The sequence below is a fragment of the Theropithecus gelada genome, chromosome 20, assembly GCF_003255815.1.
Source record: "Theropithecus gelada isolate Dixy chromosome 20, Tgel_1.0, whole genome shotgun sequence".
NCBI lineage: Eukaryota > Metazoa > Chordata > Mammalia > Primates > Cercopithecidae > Theropithecus > Theropithecus gelada.
Genome location: NC_037688.1, coordinates 49,538,953 through 49,557,956, shown reverse-complemented (window position 1 = coordinate 49,557,956; position 19,004 = coordinate 49,538,953). Strand labels below are relative to the sequence as shown.

At 47.0% G+C, this 19,004-nt stretch overlaps 1 protein-coding gene across 3 annotated transcripts in view; it reads left to right on the top strand.

Moving 5' to 3' along the window:
- The first annotated feature begins 5,633 nt into the window (after positions 1 to 5,633).
- Positions 5,634 to 19,004, top strand: part of CLUAP1 (clusterin associated protein 1) — a 39,687-nt gene continuing 26,316 nt past the window's right edge. For 2 of the 3 annotated variants that reach the window (XM_025371553.1, XM_025371554.1), the window contains exons 1-5: positions 5,634 to 5,777; positions 10,031 to 10,142; positions 11,341 to 11,425; positions 13,264 to 13,443; positions 17,689 to 17,784. In XM_025371553.1, coding sequence (XP_025227338.1) covers positions 5,756 to 5,777; positions 10,031 to 10,142; positions 11,341 to 11,425; positions 13,264 to 13,443; positions 17,689 to 17,784 — 495 coding nt within the window. In that variant the 5' untranslated portion in view covers positions 5,634 to 5,755. Of the gene's footprint in view, positions 5,778 to 10,030; positions 10,143 to 11,340; positions 11,426 to 13,263; positions 13,444 to 15,193; positions 15,270 to 17,688; positions 17,785 to 19,004 lie in introns of those variants that run through there. The other variant, XM_025371555.1, reaches the window with a different exon arrangement.

Here is a 19,004-nt window from a genome sequence, read left to right as displayed (position 1 = left end):
CTAGTCAAAAAAAACCTTAATTATTTTTTTTTTTTTTTTTTTTTTTTAAGACGGAGTCTCGCTTTGGTGCCCAGGCTGGACTGCAGTGGTGCGATCTCGGTTCACTGCAACCCTAGTCTCCCAAGTTCAAGTGCTTCTTCTGCCTCGGCCTTCCGAGTAGGTGGGATTACAGGCACCCACCACCACGCCCAGCTAATCTTTGCATTTTTAGTAGAGACGGGCTTTCGCCATGTTGGCCAGGCTGGTCTCAAACTCCTGACCTCAGGTGATCCGCCCACCTCGGCCTACCAAAGTGCTGGGATTACAGGCATGACCCACCGCGCCCAGCAACCTGATCTTGTATACAGGAAATATTAAATAATTCACACTTGAAAAAAAAATCCTAAACCTAGTAGAGCTTTTTCAGAGCTAATGAAGTTCAGAAAAATCTCAAGTCATAAAATCACCACACAAAAATTAATTGTATTTCTAGATACTAGCAAAAAATAAAAAGAATAAAATAGGAATACATTTAACCAACGAGGTATAAGACAACTCTGAATACTATAAAACATTGCTGAGAGAATCTAAAGACTTAAATAAATTGGAAAACATTCCATGTTCATGGACTGAAGACTTAATATTGTTAAGATAGCAATACTCCCCAAAGTGCTCAGTACAATTCTTATCAAAATCAAAATGGCCTTCATGTAGTGTATTAGGTTTCTACACAGAAATATAATCAGCAGGATGTATATAGATATTTATAGATAAAATATTTATTAGGGGATAAATAAATCTCTTTATATAAGATAATTTTTTTTGAGACAGGGCCTTGCTCCATTGCCCAGGCTGAAGTACAGTGATATGATCATGGCTCACTGCAGCTTCAACTTACCAGGCTCAGGCAATCCTCCCACCTCAGCCTCCCAAGTAGCTGGGACTACAGGTGTGCGCCACCAGGCCTGGCTAATTTTTAAATTTATTTTTATTTTTTAATTTTTAATTTTTTTACTTTTAGTGATGGAGACCTCACCATGTTGCCCAAAGCTGGTCTTGAACTCCTGGGTTCACGTGATCCTCCTGCCTCCACCTCCCAAAGTGCTGGGATGATAGGCGTGAGCCACCGTGCCCGGCCAAGAGAAGATTTATTAGGGATATTGGCTTATGTGATTATTGGGGACAAAAAGTCCCACAATACGCTGTCTGCAAGCTGGAGAACCAGGAAAACTGGTGCTGTAATTAAGTCTGAGTTCAAAAGCATGAGAATCTGTGTAGGGCTGGGGGTGAGGGCTGGTGTAAGTCCTGGTGTCCAAAAGTCCAAGAACCAGGAGCTCCAATGTCCAAGGGCAGGAGAAGAAGGATGTCCCAGTCCATGAAGATAGCGTGAATTCACCCCTCCTCTGCATTTTTGTCGTAATTGGGTGCCCCGCAGATTGGATGATGCCCACCACATTGGTGAGGGCAGTCTTCTTTACTCAGTCTACCAATTCAAATGCTAATCTCTTCTGGAAACGCTTACACAGGCACACCCAAAAATAAGGTTTTACCAGCTATCAGGCATCCCAGTCAAGTTGATACGCAAAATTAATCATCACAAGCAGAAAGGGAAAAGCTAACCCTAAAATTCATGTGAAATTACAAGGGAGTCCAAATAACCACAACAATCTTGGAAAAGCAGATCTTCAGAAACTAGAAACACGGCTGGGCATGGTGGCTCACGCCTGTAATCCCAGCACTTTCGGAAGCTGACGTGGTCAGATCACCTGAGGCCAAGAGTTTGTGAGTAGCCTGGCCAACATAGTGAAACCCTGTCTCTACTAAAAATACAAAAAATTAGCTGGGCGTGGTGGCGGGCACCTGTAATCCCAGATACTTGGGAGGCTGAGGCAGGAGAATCGATTGAACCCAGGAGGCAGAGGTTGCAATGAGTCGAGATTGTGCCACTGCACTCCAGCCTGGGTGACAGAGCAAGACTCCAAAAAAAAAAAAAAAAAAGAAATCAAAAACACACTTTCTGATTTCAACACTTACTACAAAACACAGTAATCAAAACAGTGTGCAACAGGCATAAGAATAAACATCTAGACCAATGAAATACAATAGAAAACCCAGAAATAAACCCATACATCTGTGGTCAATTGATTTTGATAAAGGTACCAAGACCATTCAATGTAGGAAACAATAGTCTCTGCAACAAATGTTGCTGGAGAAATGAACAGCCACATGCAAAAAAAGAAAAAAAAAAAGGTTGAATTCCTATCTCACATCAAATTTAAAAATTAACTGAGAATTGACCCAAAACCTAAATGTAAGAGGTAAAATGATAAAACCTTCAGAAGAAAACACAGGGATTTGGCAATTGATTTTTGGATATGACACCAAAAGAAAAAATAGATAAATTGTACCTCATTAAGATTAAAAACTTTCATGCTGCAAAACCTCCATCAAGAAGAAAAAAGAAGATGGGCACAGTGGCTCACACCTGTAATCCTAGCCCTATGGGAGGATGAGGCAGGCAGATCTCTTGAGCCCAGGAGCTGGAAACCAGCCTGGGCAACATAGCAAAACCCTGTCTCTACAAAAAATACGAAAACAAGCTGGGAATGTTGGCATGTGCTTGTAGTCCCACCTACTTGGAAGGCTGAGGCAGGAGGATTGTTTGAACCCAGGAGTGGGTTACAGTGAGCTGTCATCACGCCACTGCATTCCAGCCTGGGCAAGAGAGTGAGACCCTGTCTTAAAACAACAACAACAACAACAACAACAACAACAACAACAATAACAACAAGTGAAAAAAGCCCAGGCGCGGTGGCTCACACCTGTAATCCCACCACTTTGGGAGGCAAAGGCAGGTGGATCACGTGGTCAGGAGATCAAGACCATCCTGGCTAACATGGTGAAACCCCATCTCTACTAAAAATACAAAAATTAGCTGGGCGCGGTGGCAGGCGCCTGTAGTCCCAGCTACTTAAGAGGCCGAGGCAGGAGAATGGTGTGAACCCTGGAGGCAGAGCTTGCAGTGAGCTGAGATCTCGCCACTACACTCCAGCCTGGGTGACAGAGCGAGACTCCATCTCAAAACAATAAATAAATAAATGCAAATAAACAAGTGAAAAGGCAACCTATGAAATGTAAGAAAATATTGGCAAATCATATATCTGATAAGGGTCTCGTATGCAGAATATATAAAGAACTCTTACAATTCAAAAACAAAAGGATGTACAACCCAATTTTCAAATGGGCAAAGAACATGACTGGACATTTTTCCAAAGGAAATATACAAACGGTCACCAAACATGTAAAAAGATGTTCAACATCTTTAATCATCAGGGAAATGCAGGCTGCGTGCGGTGACTCACGCCAACATGGCAAAACTCCATCTCTACTAAAATTACAAAATTTAGCTGGGCGTGGTGGTGCACATCTGTAATCCCAGCTACTCCGGAGGCTGAGGCAGGAAAATGACTTGAACCCAGGAGGCGGAGGTTGCAGTGAGCTGAGAATGTGCCACTGCACTCCAGCCTGGGCAACAAGAGCAAGACTCCGTCTCAAATAATAATAATAATAAATGAAATAAAAATAAAAAAGTTCAAGTTGATCAACATCGTTTCAAGCTCTTGTCATTGTCAAGAGTTTTTTGTTGTTTTAGCCATTTTATCTAGATTTAATTTTTAGGTTTTTTTTGTTTTGTTTTGTTTTGTTTTGTTTTTTTTTCCAGACGGAGTCTGGCTCTGTTGCCCAGGCTGGAGTCCGGTGGCGCGATCTCAGCTCACTGCAAGCTCCGCCTCCCGGGTTCACGCCATTCTCCTGCCTCAGCCTCCGGAGCAGCTGGGACTATAGGGGCGCCCCCTACCACACCCGGCTAATTTTTTGTATTTTTAGTAGAGAAGGGGTTTCACCGTGGTCTCGATCTCCTGACCTTGTGATCCGCCCGCCTCGGCCTCCCAAAGTGCTAGGATTACAGGCGTGAGCCACCGCGCCCGGCTTTTTTTTTTTTTTTTTTGAGACGAAGTTTTTGCTCTTGTTGCCCAGGCTGGAGCGCAATGGTGCGATCTCGGCTCACTGCAACCTCCACCCCCGGTTTCAAGCAATTCTCCTGCCTCAGCCTCTCGAGTAGCTGAGATTACAGGCGACTGCCACCACGTCTGGCTAATTTTTGTATATTTAGTAGCGATGGGGTTTCACCATGTGGATCAGGCTGCTCTTGAACTTCTGACCTCAGGTGATCCACCCGCCTCAGCCTGCCAAAGTGCTGGGATTACAGATGTGAGCCACCGCACCCGGCCTTGTGAAGCATCTTTTAAAATGTTTTCTCCATTCTCTAGACTGTTTCTTATTGAGTGTTGAGAGTTCTTTATACATTCTGAATACACGTTTCTTTATCATATATGTGTTTTGTGAATATTTTCTTCTAGACTGTGGTTTACCTTTTGTTTTTCTTAATAACACGTAAAGTAACATTTATGGGAGGCCATTGTTTTGGAGCAAGCTCCTGCACAAGGTACCAACGGACCAGACCAAACCAGAATGGAACCGCTAGTGCAAGGTGCCACGTAATCAAAGCGAACTTAGAGACAGGCCAGTGTGCCAAAACACAAAAGATTCACTGCAACCAACAGAAGGGGCCCTGTCCACCTAGGCTGGCATAAGGAAGCCCCCTCTGCTTTCACCCATACAAAGAAACGCATCTGAAATAACCTGATGCCGACCAATCGCTTTGTGCACTACGCTGTTTCCTTGTTCCTGCTCAAGCTACCTTACAAAACCCGGCTGCTGTGCCACGCCTGTCGGGGTATCTCCCCAGTTCACACATGGTGGGGGGGCCCTTTCCGGCCGCCTGCTGGCGCCCTCATGCAGACGCCGAGGCTTCCTTGACCCGCACCGCACGCGCGGCTGTGGGCAGCTTTCCGGCCTGTTGCGAAGCCCGAGCCGTCTGCGCGTGCGCGAGACCCGGGCCTGGCCTGCCTCTGGGCGCCCATAGTGGTCCCGTCCTCCGCTCCACAACCGGATTCCGACGGCGAGCGCGCTGTGCCTTGGACCCGGGAAGGCCGGCTTCCTGAGTATAGTGCATTCTTTTTTTTTTTTTTTTTAGACAGAGTCTCGGTCTGTCGCCAGGCCGGAGTGGAGTGCAGTGGCGTGATCTCGGCTCACTGCAACCTCCACCTCCCGGGTTCAAGTAATTCTTCTGCCTCAGCCTCCCGAGTAGCTGGGATTACAGGTGTGCGCCACACACTTGGCTAATTTTTGTATTTTTTGGTAGAGACGGGGGTTTCGCCATGTTGGCCAGGTTGGTCTCTAACTCCTGACCTGAAGTGATCAGCCCGCCTCGGCATCCCAAAGTGCTGCGATTATGGGCGTGAGCCATCGCGCCCGGCCGAGTATCGTGCATTCTTTATAGAAATAAGGGGGAAATAAGCATTATGGGAAGCGCCTAGCGCAATGTCAAGCACATAGTAGGTACTTAGAGTCTGTCAGCCAGCGCGAAACGTCCGCAAAGCGTTTAAACACAGGCCCAGAAGCCGGGGAGCTTGCAGCCCCCATAGACGCTGGGATCACCACGCCCTCTGCCCTAGACGTCTCAGGAGCGCCCTCTGCCCGCCCGCTCTCCCTGTACGCGTGCACGAACCGCGGCGCCTTCGCTTCCTCTCTTATTTGTCCCTGACCGTGCGCCGTCCAAGGGTCCTTTGGTTGCCATAGAGACCGGCGAGCGCTGAGCCTGTGAGCGCTGAGGGGCGAGCAGCTGCGACCCTGGGCTCCTCGGGACCTGAGCGTCATGTCTTTCCGCGACCTCCGCAGTAAGGCAGCCCCGCGCCCCTGTGACCTGCGGGTCTTCCAGAGAGTCAGGGCTCCTGCCTGCCGGGTCCCCTATGTAGGCGACCTCTGAGGCTTGCGCTGCCAGAGCCTCCTTTCGGGCCTCTGCGCCTCAAGGAACGCCTCTGACCCGCGGCTGCAACCCCGCCGAGTGCCCCAGGCCCTTCTTAGGCCATTTCTAGCGAGGATGGAAAGTTCTTTATCTGCCACTGGCCGCGTTTGGCTCAAAGCGCTCGAAACGTGGCTAGTGCAGATGAATAACTGAAATTTTAAGTGTAACTCATTTCTATTTGTGTAGCTGCATGCCGCTGTTAGCTACAGTATTGGAAAATGCATGGATAATTTAGAGACTATTTTTTGAGTTGGGTTAGCTTAGCGCTTAGAAAACCGAACAGCACGCTGGGCTTGGTGGCTCACGCCTGTAATCCCAGCACTTTGGGAGGCCGGGGCGGGCGAATCACCTGAGGTCGGGAGTTCGAGACCAGCCTGACCAACATGAAGAAACCCCCCGTCTCTACTAAAATTACAAAATTAGCCGAGGGGTGGTGGCGGGCGCCTGTAATCCCAGCTACTCGGGAGGCTGAAGCAGGAGAATCGCTTGAACCCGGGAGGCGAAGGTTGCGGTGAGTCGAGATCGGACCATTGCACTCCAGCCTGGGGGACAAGAGCGAAATTCCATCTCAACCAACAAACGAACAAACAAAAACAGAAAACCCCAAACCAAACCAAAACAAAAAACAGCAGCGAAACCGAGGAGAGGGGCTGGGTGATGATCATTGCAGCTAACATTTTTTGAGTTTTAACGATCTGCCAGGGCCCACTCTGTGTTATGTGCATTTCATTTTAATCATCTGAACAACTGTACCGCCTGCATCTGGAAGTGAGGAAACGGGCACAGAGAGGTCAGGTAACTTGAGCAGGTGACACAGGCGATAGGAGGTGGCACTGGGGATTGAATTCAGGTTGCCTGAACTCCAGACCTCCTGAACTCCGTCTGCATCCTTTCTGCAGGGCTGGTGAGGAGAAGGGAGCTCGAATTCCTTTGCTAAGAGGGTGGGGAAGTGGAAGAATGAGGCTAAGAGTGTTGGTTATGACCGGGCACAGTGGCTCACGCCTGTAATCCCAGCACTTTGGAAGACTGAGGCAGGCGGATCACTGAAGGTCAGGAATTCAAGACTAGCCTGGCCAACATGGTGAAATCCCGCCTCTGCTAAAAATTCAAAAAATTAGGGCATGGTGGCGCACACCTGTGGTCCCAGCTACTCGGGAAGCTGAGGCAGGAGAATTGCTTGATCCCTGGAGGCAGAAGTTGCAGTGAGAGATCATACCACTGCTCTCCATCCTGGGCGACAGAGTGGAACTGTCTTAAAAAAAAAAAAAAGGAATAGTAGATGATTGCCAATTTGGTGTGATCTTAGGGGTCTCTTAAAGAGTCAATTTTCTCAGCAAATTACTGGTGCCTGAAATTTTAGCATTAGAGATTACTCCTTTGGTTATGAATTGCTCTTTTCTACAATGTAAAAATATCTAGGAAAACGCATTACCTTTTATTCATGCAGCCACTGAGCACCAGAGTGTGAATCCTGTCCTCTGGAGTTTGAAGGTTTTTGGTGGCCACACATCATACGGGATGAGTGTCTCCTCCCACATAGTTTTTAGAGAGGCCAGCACCCTGCCAGGGGACGTAGAATGGGGTTTTGTTGGGAAGACCATACACGGAGATTTCAAAATATTTTGACCTTAAATTAATGCTCTGCACTTGTGCGTTGTGTGGTAAGGATCTTACTCAAATTAGTCTCAATTTTGACAATAACACTGCAACATTAACAGAACTTGACTAGTACCTAGTAGTCAGAAGTATTTAGGCAGTGCTTTACTGTGTGAAGGAAAGGCTGCTCTCTTGCCCAGGCTGGAGTGCAATGGTGTGATCTTGGCTCACTGCAACTTCTGCCTCCCAGGTTCAAGTGATTCTCCTGCCCCAGTCTCTTGAATATCTGGAATTATAGGTGCCCGCCACCACGCCCACCTAACTTTTGTATTTTTGTTTTTATTTATTTATTTATTTTTGAGATGGAATCTTGCTCTCGCCCAGGCTGGAGTGCAGTGATGCAATCTCGGCTCACTACAAGCTTCGCCTCCCGAGTTCACGCCATTCTCCTGCCTCAGCCTCCCAAGTAGCTGGGACTACAGGTGCCTGCCACCACACCTGACTAATTTTTTTGTATTTTTAGTAGAGACGGGGTTTCACTGTGGTAGCCAGGACGGTCTCGATCTCCTGACCTCATGATCCGCCCGCCTCGGCCTCCCAAAGTGCTGGGATTACAGGCGTGAGCCACGGTGCCCAGCAACTTTTGTATTTTTAGTAGAGGTGGGGTTTTACCATTTTAGCCAGGCTGGTCTTGAACTCCTGACCTCAGGTGATCTACCCTCCTCGGCTCCCAAAGTGCTGAGATTACAGGCATGAACCACCCGCGCCCGGCCTTTTTTTGTTTTTCTTTCTGAGACAGGGTCTCACTCTGTTACCCAGGCTGGAGTGCAGTCACATGATCTCAGCTCACTGCAACCTCCTGGGCTCAGGTGATCCTCACACCTCAGCCTGCTGAATAACTGGGACCACAGGCATGGACCACCACACCCAGCTATTTTTTTTTAAATCTCCATATTCACATTTCCCAGAAAACAGTTACAGAGTCCCTTTGTGACTTTGCTGTTTCCTGTGCTCACACTTTTTCTTCCATTGTCTTGCGAAGTCTGACTTGACTTCCAGTACTCGGGTAGGTTATTTGTGAACATTGATGGACCATTTTGAACATGGATCTTCAAGAAGAGTGCAGACAGACCTTAAATAACCAGGAAGCACACTGAATGTAAATCTTGGTACATCATGGGACCTCAACAATGTTTGTGGTGTTCATTTCCAAGTCCTCCTCTCTTGAAAGCACTAATGCTTTTCCCGAGGTGACCCCAACCTATGGATCAACAAGTATTAGTAATACTATTACTTAATCTGTTTTGTAATAAATCTAAACATGGTTGTGTAGTTCAGCCACTGTATTTAAGATTTCCCTAAATACATGGCAACTGATCTTTAAAACATGTTATTTGGGTCCTATATGCTCACTAAAATTTAAAAAAAAAAGACAACTCAGAAACATGAATGTTATCCTACCGATTCGCCTCAGAAATAACCACTGTTAACATTTTAAAATAATTTTTAATCAGCTGAATTTGAGTCAGACCACTGTTGACATTTAAAAATACTTTTTCGGGCCAGGTGCGGTGGCTCAAGCCTGTAATCCCAGCACTTTGGGAGGCCGAGACGGGCGGATCATGAGGTCAGGAGATCGAGAGCATCCTGGCTAACACGTTGAAACCCCGTCTCTACTAAAAAATACAAAAAACTAGCCGGGCGAGGTGGCGGGCGCCTGTAGTCCCGGCTACTCGGGAGGCTGAGGCAGGAGAATGGCGTAAAAACCCGGGAGGCGGAGCTTGCAGTGAGCTGAGATCCGGCCACCGCACTCCACCCTGGGTGACACAGCAAGACTCCGTCTCAAAAAAAAAAAAAACAACTTTTTCTAGGCCGGGCACAGTGGCTCACACCTGTAATCCCAGCACTTTGGGAGGCCAAGGCAGGCGGATCATAAGGTCAGGAGATCGAGACCATCCTGGCGAACACAGTGAAACCCCGTCTCTACTAAAAATACAAAAAAAAATTAGCCGGGCGTGGTGGTGGGCGCCTGTAGTCCCAGCTACTCCGGAGGCTGAGGCAGGAGAATGGCGTGAACCCGGGAGGCGGAGCTTGCAGTGAGCCGAAATCAGGCCACTGCACTCCAGCCTAGGCGACAGAGCGAGACTCTGTCTCAAAAACAAAAAAAAAGAAAAAGAAAAGGATAAAAATACTTTTTCTTCATGACATTTTGTAAGGACAGGTGTTTCTTACTTTTAGCAGTAAAAAGAAATGAGATATTAAAGAGAGATGAAATTCACAGCTAATCCCTCAATTCTATTTTCATGTATAGCCATCTACTTCTCCCATTGAACTTACATGCTTTTTAGGTAGCATTTTTGGTATTTTAAATTTTATCTCTTTTTTATGTTCCCTTGTAGAAAGTTGACAGATAATCCCTAAAGCTGTCAATAGATTGGCAATAAGAAGGAAAAGTAAAGACAATATCTAAGTTAACAAGTAGTTGCTATGTGACAGGGAACTGAATGAATTATATTTTTCCTTGGACAGATTTCACAGAGATGATGAGAGCCCTGGGATACCCTCGACATATTTCTATGGAAAATTTCCGTACACCCAATTTTGGACTTGTATCTGAAGTGCTTCTCTGGCTTGTGAAAAGGTTAGAACTGCACTTTATTGATGTCTAAGAGTGAATACTGGATTTTATTTGTTAGTCACCTAGAAAACAGGACATAGTTGTGATGCTGCAAAAGGAAGAGTTGTTTGAGTTTGACAGACCCAATTGTAATCTGTTGAAACGTAGCTGTGGCTGGGCACAGTGGCTCGTTCCTATAATCCCAGCACTTTATAATCTCAGGAATTCGAGACCAGCCTGGTCAACATAGCACGACCCTGTCTCCACACACAAAAGAACAATTAGCTGAGCGTGGGTGGTGCACACTCATAGTTCCAGCTACTCAGGAGGCTGAGGCAGGAGGATCACCTAATCCTAGGAGTTTGAGGCTGCAGTGCCACTGATCATGCTACTGCACACCAGCCCGGGCAGATTGAGACTGTGTCTCAAAAAAAAAAAAAAAAAAAAACCAAAAAATCAGTGGAGTTTAAAAAATGCTGTGGGAGAGGGAAATATACCAGGAAGTGGTGAAAGGAGACTGAGTATTCCTCAGTAGGGTGCTGGGCCAGGCTGCTCTTCAGCCCCTCACTGCAGAGTGACAGGGGCCTTTTTGCACGTTCTAATCAATACAGTTGATTAGAAATAATGTAGGTTTCTTTTTCTGTGAAAAATTGAATATGATATATGATTCAGGGTTGGCAGCTTTTTCTGTTAAGCACCAGATAATAAACATTTTACCTTTGCTAAACATAAAATTAAGAGACTGCATACGATCTCTATTGTCTCTTCTTTTTATTAAAATGTAAAAAGAGTTCTTAGTTTGGAGGCTGTACAGGTTGGAGGCTGCAGTCTGCTGACCCCTGGTATCAATACCTTGAAGAAAATAACTTCGTCAACTCTGCTGCTGCTTAGAGCTGACTAATCAGCCCTAGCACTGCTCTGAGTCAAGGGCCGTCAGCCAGGGTAGCAGTTCTGATTAGTTTCATGACATGTTGAGGTCTGAGAGAGATTTAATTTTATAAGCTGAGACCCACATTTAGTTTTTGATATCTTTTGTTCTTAGGTGGGGATTTGCTCCCTTGGTATTTTGGTTTTACTTTTGAAGTTTGCATTGATCTTACTATCACACTTGGGGACTTGGAGAGCTTTGTTCCAGACCCCCTGTCCTCTCAGTTGCCCACATTCTCTTTAGTGGACTTTCTCCTTGGTTAACCTATGCTCTCTCCTGTTACCTCTCTGATAGGTATGAGCCCCAGACTGACATCCCGCCTGACGTGGACACTGAACAGGACCGAGTTTTCTTCATTAAGGCAATTGCCCAGTTCATGGTTAGTGGACACTTATTTTGTGGAGTTGTAAAATTAAGCAAACTAGAAAGGATGACTCCTTGTTAGGGCTACTTTGAAACTGAGTAATTGAATTTTTCTTTCTTTTTTTTTTTTGAGATGGAGTCTCATTCTCTCGCCCAGGCTGGAGTGCAGTGGTGCAATCTTGGCTCACTGCAACCTCCACCTCCTGGGGGGTTCTCCTGTCTCAGCCTCCTGAGTAGCTGAGATTACAGGCACACACCACCACACCTGGCGAATTTTTGTGTTTTTAGTAGAGACTGGGTTTCACCATGTTGGCCAGACTGTTCTCAAACTCCCATCCTCACGTGATCCACCTGCCTTGGCCTCCCAAAGTGTTGGGATTACAGATGTGAGCCACCACATGCCTGGCCTGAGTTTGCCTTCTAAAACCATTCCATTGCTGGGTTTCTGTGGCGCCATTTCACCAGCGAAGTTCTTTTTGTTTGTTTGTCTTTTAATTCATTATTTCTTAAGAATTTTGTTTATACCAGGCATGGTGGCTCATGCCTGTAATCCCAGCACTTTGGGAGGCTGAAGCAGGCGGATCACGAGGTCAGGAGATTGAGACCATCCTGGCTAACCACTAAAAATACAAAAAATTAGCTGGGTGTGGTGGTGGGTGCCTGTAGTCCCAATTACTTGGGAGGTTGAGGTGGGAGAATGGTGTGAACCCGGGAGGCGGAGCTTGCAGTGAGCTGAGATCACACCACTGCACTCCAGCCTGGGCAACAGAGCGAGACTCCATCAAAAAAAAAAAGAATTTTGTTTCTTTATTTTTGAATAGGTAACATATTTCGTGGCTCACAGATTGAAAGTAGGCTGGGCTTGGTTGTTCATGCCTGTAATCCTAGCACTTTAGCAGGCCAAGGTGGGAGGATAGCTTGAGTCCAGGAGTTTGAGAATAGCCTGGGTGATGTAGTAAGATCCTGTCTCTACAAAAAATAAATTAAAAAAAAATTAGGTGGGTCTGGTGACATGTGCCTGTAGTCTCAGTTACTTGGGAGGCTGAGGTGGGAGGATTGCTTGAGCCCGGGAGGTTGAAGCCGCAGTGAGCCATGATCATGTCATTGCACTCCAGCCCAGGTGACAGAGTGAGACCCTATCTTTAAAAAAATAAATTAATTAATTACAAACATTATGTAACAAAATGGAGTAAAATGACTTTCTACACTGTCTGTCCTGGGCCGAGTTCTATTCCAAATAATCACTATTTTAAATCTCTTCCAGAGTGTGTGTGTGTGTGTGTGTATCTGCAAATAAAAATATTTTTTTCCTTTATTTTAAACAAATGGTACTGTATACTACTTGATGTACTTACTGTACACTACAAGGTGTTTAGCATCTTGTTTTACTTAGTGGTATATTTTAGAGAACTTTCCAAATATATATAGAATTTCCTCATTCTGTTTACACCTGAGTGGTATTGTTTGCATGGATATGCCATAATTTATGTAATTTATATAGGTAGGCTTTTAGGTTGTCTCAAGCTTTCCTGTTTGAAACAGTGCTATAACAAGTACCCTGTACATCTGATTTTGTTTTTGTTTGAGTATGTCCCTAGAATAAGTTCTTAGATTTGGAATTGCTGGATCAAAAGATATGTACATTTGTAATTTTGGCATCTTTTACCAAGTTGCTTTCCATCAAGATTGTCCTAGTTTATATACCCACTCACAATGTTTGAGTCACTTGAATGCTTACTCTTATTAGGTTGTATCCCAGTTGTCAGCAGAGGCATTTTCAACTTACCTACATGGGATTTGGTTTAGACATTACATGGAAAGGGCCCTCAACTTTTTTTTTTGGTCTAAAAATAGGCCACCAAGGCACATATAAAACTCAACACTAAGAAGCTTTATCAAGCAGATGGGTATGCAGTAAAAGAGCTGTTGAAGATCACATCTGTCCTTTATAATGCTATGAAGACCAAGGGGATGGAGGGCTCTGAAATAGTAGAGGAAGATGTCAACAAATTCAAGTTTGATCTTGGCTCAAAGGTAAGGACAACGAAAGCCTTGTAGTGAGCGATGGAGCATTGATTTCTTGAACTTTGAAATGGAAGGAGTCTGATACAGCTCCGCTGCTTTTCTTCCTCCTTAATTGAGGGCTGTTTGTCAGTTTTGTGCTCATCAGCGTTTGGATAAAGGCAAATTCATAATCCAGTAATTCAACTATTTATTAAAAGCTTAGTATTTGTCAGGTAGCATTCAAGCGCTGGGGATACAGTTGTGGACAAAAAGGACAGAAATCATGTGTTTCTGCTGTTTAGTTGGAGGAGTCAGACTGTGAACAATAATGTAAGAGTTGTGGAAGGTCAGATGCAGTGCAGTCTGTGGAGAATAATAAGCTGGCATGGGGATGGATGCTGCCCGGGGTGATCTTAAATAGGGCGATTAGGAAGGCCTCATAGATTGGATGGTGTTTCCAGCAAAGATCTGAGGGAGGGAAAGAGTGAGTTGTGCAGTTGGCGGGTGGCGACAGGGTGTCTCAGGATGAGAATTTGTTTGGGGCTGGGTGCGGTGACTCACTTCTGTAAGCCAAGCATTTTGGGAGGCTGAGGTGGGAGGATCCTTTGAGGCCAAGAGTTCGAGACCAACCTGGGCAACATAGTGAGATGCCATTTTCACCAAATAAAGAAGAGAATTAGCAAGGCGTGGTGGTGCACACCTGTGGTCCCAGCTGCTCAGGAGGCTAAAGTGAGAGGATCTCTTGAGCCCAGGCAGTCGAGCCATGTTCAGGCCACTGCCCTCCAGTCTAGGCAACAGAACGAGACCTTATCTGGGGGAAAAAAAAAAGAATGTGTTTTGTGTGTTTGAGAAAAAGCAAGGAGGCAATGTGATGAGGGTTGGGAGTGACAGACCCTCTAGTGCTTGGGAAGCCCCTGGAAAGCCTTTGCCTTTGCCTCTGAGGTGGGAATTATTGGGAACCAAGCAGAATCTTCTGTGCTTATTTCCCATCCAAAGGGTTGCTCTGGCTGCTGAGCTGCCATCAGACTGAAGCGGGAGGCAGGACTGGAAGCAGCGAACCGGTTTGAAGAGTGAGAGGTGACCATGGCTTTGAGCAGAGTGGTGGTGGGAGAGGCGCTGTCAGGTGTCAGGGAGCCACTGCAGCAGCAAGCCAGAAATAAGGGTTAAGCCTTTAGTTAAGCCCAAGGCCTCAGAGCAGGAGACCTAGGAAAGAAGGCCCCGGGGCTGGGAATGCACCTAGGAGCGTGGCCACGCAGGGTGCGTGAAACCACAGTGTGCTGGCCGAGCTCCAAGTCTGGTGCAGGGAAGAAAGCTTCCCCTGTGAGGCCTGCTAGGTGAGGCCTTGTTATTGTCTATGGTTGGGCTTGAAAAGTCACACATAGATGTTTAGTTTAGTTTTGTTTTGTTTTGTTTTTTTTGTTTTTTGGTTTTTTTTTTGAGACGGAGTCTCGCTCTGTCGCCCAGGCTGGATTGCAGTGGCCGGATCTCGGCTCACTGCAAGCTCCGCCTCCCGGGTTCACGCCATTCTCCTGCCTCAGCCTCCGGAGTAGCTGGGACTACAGGTGCCCGCCACCACGCCCGGCTAGTTTTTTGTATCTTTTGGTAGAGACGGGGTTTCATCGTGTTAGCCAGGATGGTCTCGATCTCCTGACCTCGTGATCCGCCCGTCTCGGCCTCCCAAAGTGCTGGGATTACAGGCTTGAGCCACCGCGCCCGGCCTTTGTTTTGTTTTGAGACAGAGTTTCACTCTATCGCCCAGGCTGGAGTACAATGGCACGATCTTGGCTTACTGCGCCTCCGCTTCCCAGGTCCAAGAGATTCTCCTGCCTCAACCTCCTAAGTAGCTGGGATTACAGGTGCACACCACCATGCCCAGCTAATTTTTTTTTTTTTTTCTTTTTTTGAGATGGAGTTTCACTCTTGTTCCCCAGGCTGGAGTGCAATGGCACGATCTCAGCTCACCGCAGTGTCTGCCTCCCAGGTTCAAGTGATTCTCCTGCCTCAGCCTCCTGAGTAGCTGAGATTACAGGCATGCGCCACCACGCCCGGCTAATTTTGTACTTTTAGTAGAGTCAGGGTTTCTCCATGTTGGTCAGGCTGGTTTGAATTCCCGACCCTGGTGATCCACCCGCCTCGGCCTCCCAAAGTGCTAGGATTACAGGCATGAGCCACTGCGCCCGGCCTTGTATTTTTTTTTTTTTTTTTTTAGTAGAGATGGGGTTTCACCATGTCGGCCAACTAGTCTCAAACTCCTGACCTCAGGTGATCTGCCTGCCTCGGCCTCCCAAAGTGCTGGGATTATAGGCGTGAGCCACTGCGCCTGGCCTCACACATGGGTTTTTAACCAGGAACGACATTTGTCAGCAGAAGTGTCTAGAGATTGAGGCATATTTTGATGGTAGATCTCACAGGATGAGGCGTGGGTTGAGAGTAAGCCAGGTGCTACAGGCAAGGTCTTGGGGCAGCCGTGTGGCAGAGCTTGCAGAGCTCATGGGTGTGTTCCACCTCTGTGCTGTACTCTACAGGAACCACGGGCCACATGTGGCGAGCACAACTGAGGAACTGAGTTGAGTTCTGCATTTTCTTTAATTTGTAAGTAATTTAAGTGAAAATAGCCACATGTGGCTAGTGGTTACTATATTAGACATCACTGCTCTGAAGTTTTTTATGTGAGCCCCTGAAAGGATGAAGTTGCCATGTACTGAAGCAGAGACGGTTCTGGACATGCTCCATTTGCCACGCCCATTGGCTGTCCGGGTGGAGATGGTGTGCAGGTAGCTAGTATGTGAGACTAGAGCCCAGGGAAAGCCCAGGCTGGATCTGGAAGCTGGAGTAGGAATCAGCACACAGATGGTATTAAAGCCGTGTGGGTAGGAGCAGAGCCAGCAGAAAAGACAGGGGGTCCCGGGAAGACACTGACTCCCTCCAGTGTTGAGAAGCAGAGAAGGTGACAGACTCCTGCAAAGAAGTTTGGGGATGTGCTGCTCAGAAGGGAGAAAAGCAGCTAGAGCCAGAGCAGGCTGGATCCTGGAGGACTAAGGAAGAGGGAAGCAAGCTATCAAAGCCATCAGCTGCGAATGAAGAGGGAGAGTTGTTGCTAGTGGGTTGAAAATGAGAGCCAGAACGTGGGGATTAGTTGTCCAGGAGAGAGGGAGAGTGAGCAGAGCAGGGAGACGTTTATGTTTGGGCTCATTAGAAGAGTTAGCATATTCCAGGAAGAGGGGGTGACATGCGCATCCTAAAAAGCCTGTGCAAAGGGATCGGTGCTAAATCCTCACTGTGCTTGTCATCGCCTTCCTGGCAACAGCTGCCCCTTTGTGGAGCCCAGAACCATTGTAAGTCCTTAGTGGGTGCCACCCCATTTGAGCCTCTCCAAGCCTGTGGAGGAAAGTCTGAGGCAGAGAAGGAGGACAGGGGGGTACAAAACACAAGCTGTCAGGCTGCTGCAAGAGGATGTGTGTCCCTCAGGCTGTCCCTTCATGTGGTCACTCTGCTGCTGCCGGACACCCTCTACTGTGACAGAGTCCAAGTAGGAGGCATGTGGGCTTTCTCCCAGCTATGCCCTCCTGGTTGGGGCTTCAGTTTGATGTGACATTAGGTTTTTTGGAGAGACCTAAGCATCCTGAAATTGGTCTCTTTAGTACTTAGATGATTATTTCTTGAGTGTGTGTCCTGAAGCCTGTGAGCGTGTGACTGGGGAAGCACATGTTTGTGGTCACGTGTCCCAACCAAAGGTAGGAGCTGACATGAACAGGCTGGTGGTTAAATGCATGTTAAAAATCTGTGGCTGGCTGGGTGCGGTGGCTCACGCCTGTGATCCCAGCACTTTGGGAGGCCGAGGTGGGTGGATCACCTGAGGTCAGGAGTTAAAGACCAGCCTGACCAACATGGAGAAACCCTGTCTCTACTAAAAATACAAAATTAGCCAGGCGTGGTGGCACATACCTGTAATCCCAGCTACTTGGGAAGCTGAGGAAGGAAAATTACTTGAACCCCGGAGGTAGAGATTGCGGTGAGCCAAGATCGTGCCATTGCACTCCAGCCTCGGCAACAAGAGCGAAACTCCGTCCGTCTCAGAAAAAAAAAAAAAAGAAATAAATCTATGACTGGCTGAACATGGTGGTTCTGCCTATAATCCCAACACTTTGGGAGGCTGAGGTAGGAGGGCCACTTGAGGCCAGGAGTTAGAGAGCAGCCTGGGTAACATAGCCAAGACCCTGTCTCTATTAAAAAAATCTGTTGCTGAGGGTTCTGTTTTTGTTATTTTCCTTCCAGATTGCAGATTTGAAGGCAGCCAGGCAGCTTGCGTCTGAAATCACCTCCAAAGGAGCATCTCTGTATGACTTGCTCGGCATGGAAGTAGAGTTGAGGGTAAGCATTCCAATACTCCTTAACTATGCAGATTTTCTCTTCAAGGTTTTCTTTTTCAATTCTGTTTCTCCCTTTTCAGTTCTGATTTAATGAAATACACCTGGTTGAATGAGCAAATATGTGGAAAGGTGATACAGGATGTTAGTTGCCCTTCCTGCTTCTGGTGGGCACTGGTCTACATTCATTCATTCATTTATTTGAGACAGAGTCTCGCTCTGTCGCCCAGGCTGGAGTGCAGTGGTGTGATCTCGGCTCACTGCAAGCTCCGCCTCTCGGGGTCACACCATTCTCCTGCCTCAGCCTCCCGAGTAGCTGGGACTACAGGCGCCGCAACCACACCCTGCTAATTTTTCTGTATTTTTAGTAGAGACGGGGTTTCATCATGTTAGCTAGGGTGGTCTTGATCTCCTGACCTCGTGATCCGCCTGCCTGGGCCTCCCAAAGTGCTGGGATTACAGGCATGAGCCACCGTGCCCAGCACTGATCTACCTTTAACTTCTCGTTTAGGAGTGGCAGCTCCATGGCATGTGACTGAGCTGTACTTGTTGTGCCCTGGCAGACTTTGTTGGTCATGATGCTTTTTTCTGGTGTACCCTGCTTCAGCATTCTTCTCAAAAATGATCTTCTGAGATTGCAGTTCCCAGACCTTGCTATCCAGTGCAAACACCTGGGAACCTCTAAAGACTTCTGAAGCCTGGCTTTCACTCTGGGTTCCTTGTTATGGAATGTGACCTGGGCACTGGGAGTTTTCAGATTCTCCCGGGTGATTCTAACAGCAGAGTTTGGGACCAGCGATCTTGGTGTCACTTCCAGTCAGCTGAAGTTGATGTTGCAATGCAGAGTGATTTGATTTGCAATCCTTGTTGCAGCCAATGCCAGCCAAGAAGTATGTGCCATCACCTACATTTAAGCAGCTGTTTAAGAGTAGAGTGGTGTTTATTTTTTATTTTTTAAATTTTGTTATTTTTTTGAGACGGTCTCACTCAGTTGCCCAGGCTGGAGTGCAGTGGCTCAATCTCGGCTCACTACAGCCTCCGCCTCCCAGGTTCAGGTGATTCTCCTTCCTCAGCCTCCGGAGTAGCTGGGATTACAGATGTGTATCACCACGCCTGGCTAATTTTTGTATTTTTAGTAGAGACAGGGTTTCATCATGTTGGCCAGGCTGGTCTCAAACTTCTGATCTCAAGTGATTCGCCTTTCTCAGCCTCCCAAAGTGCTGG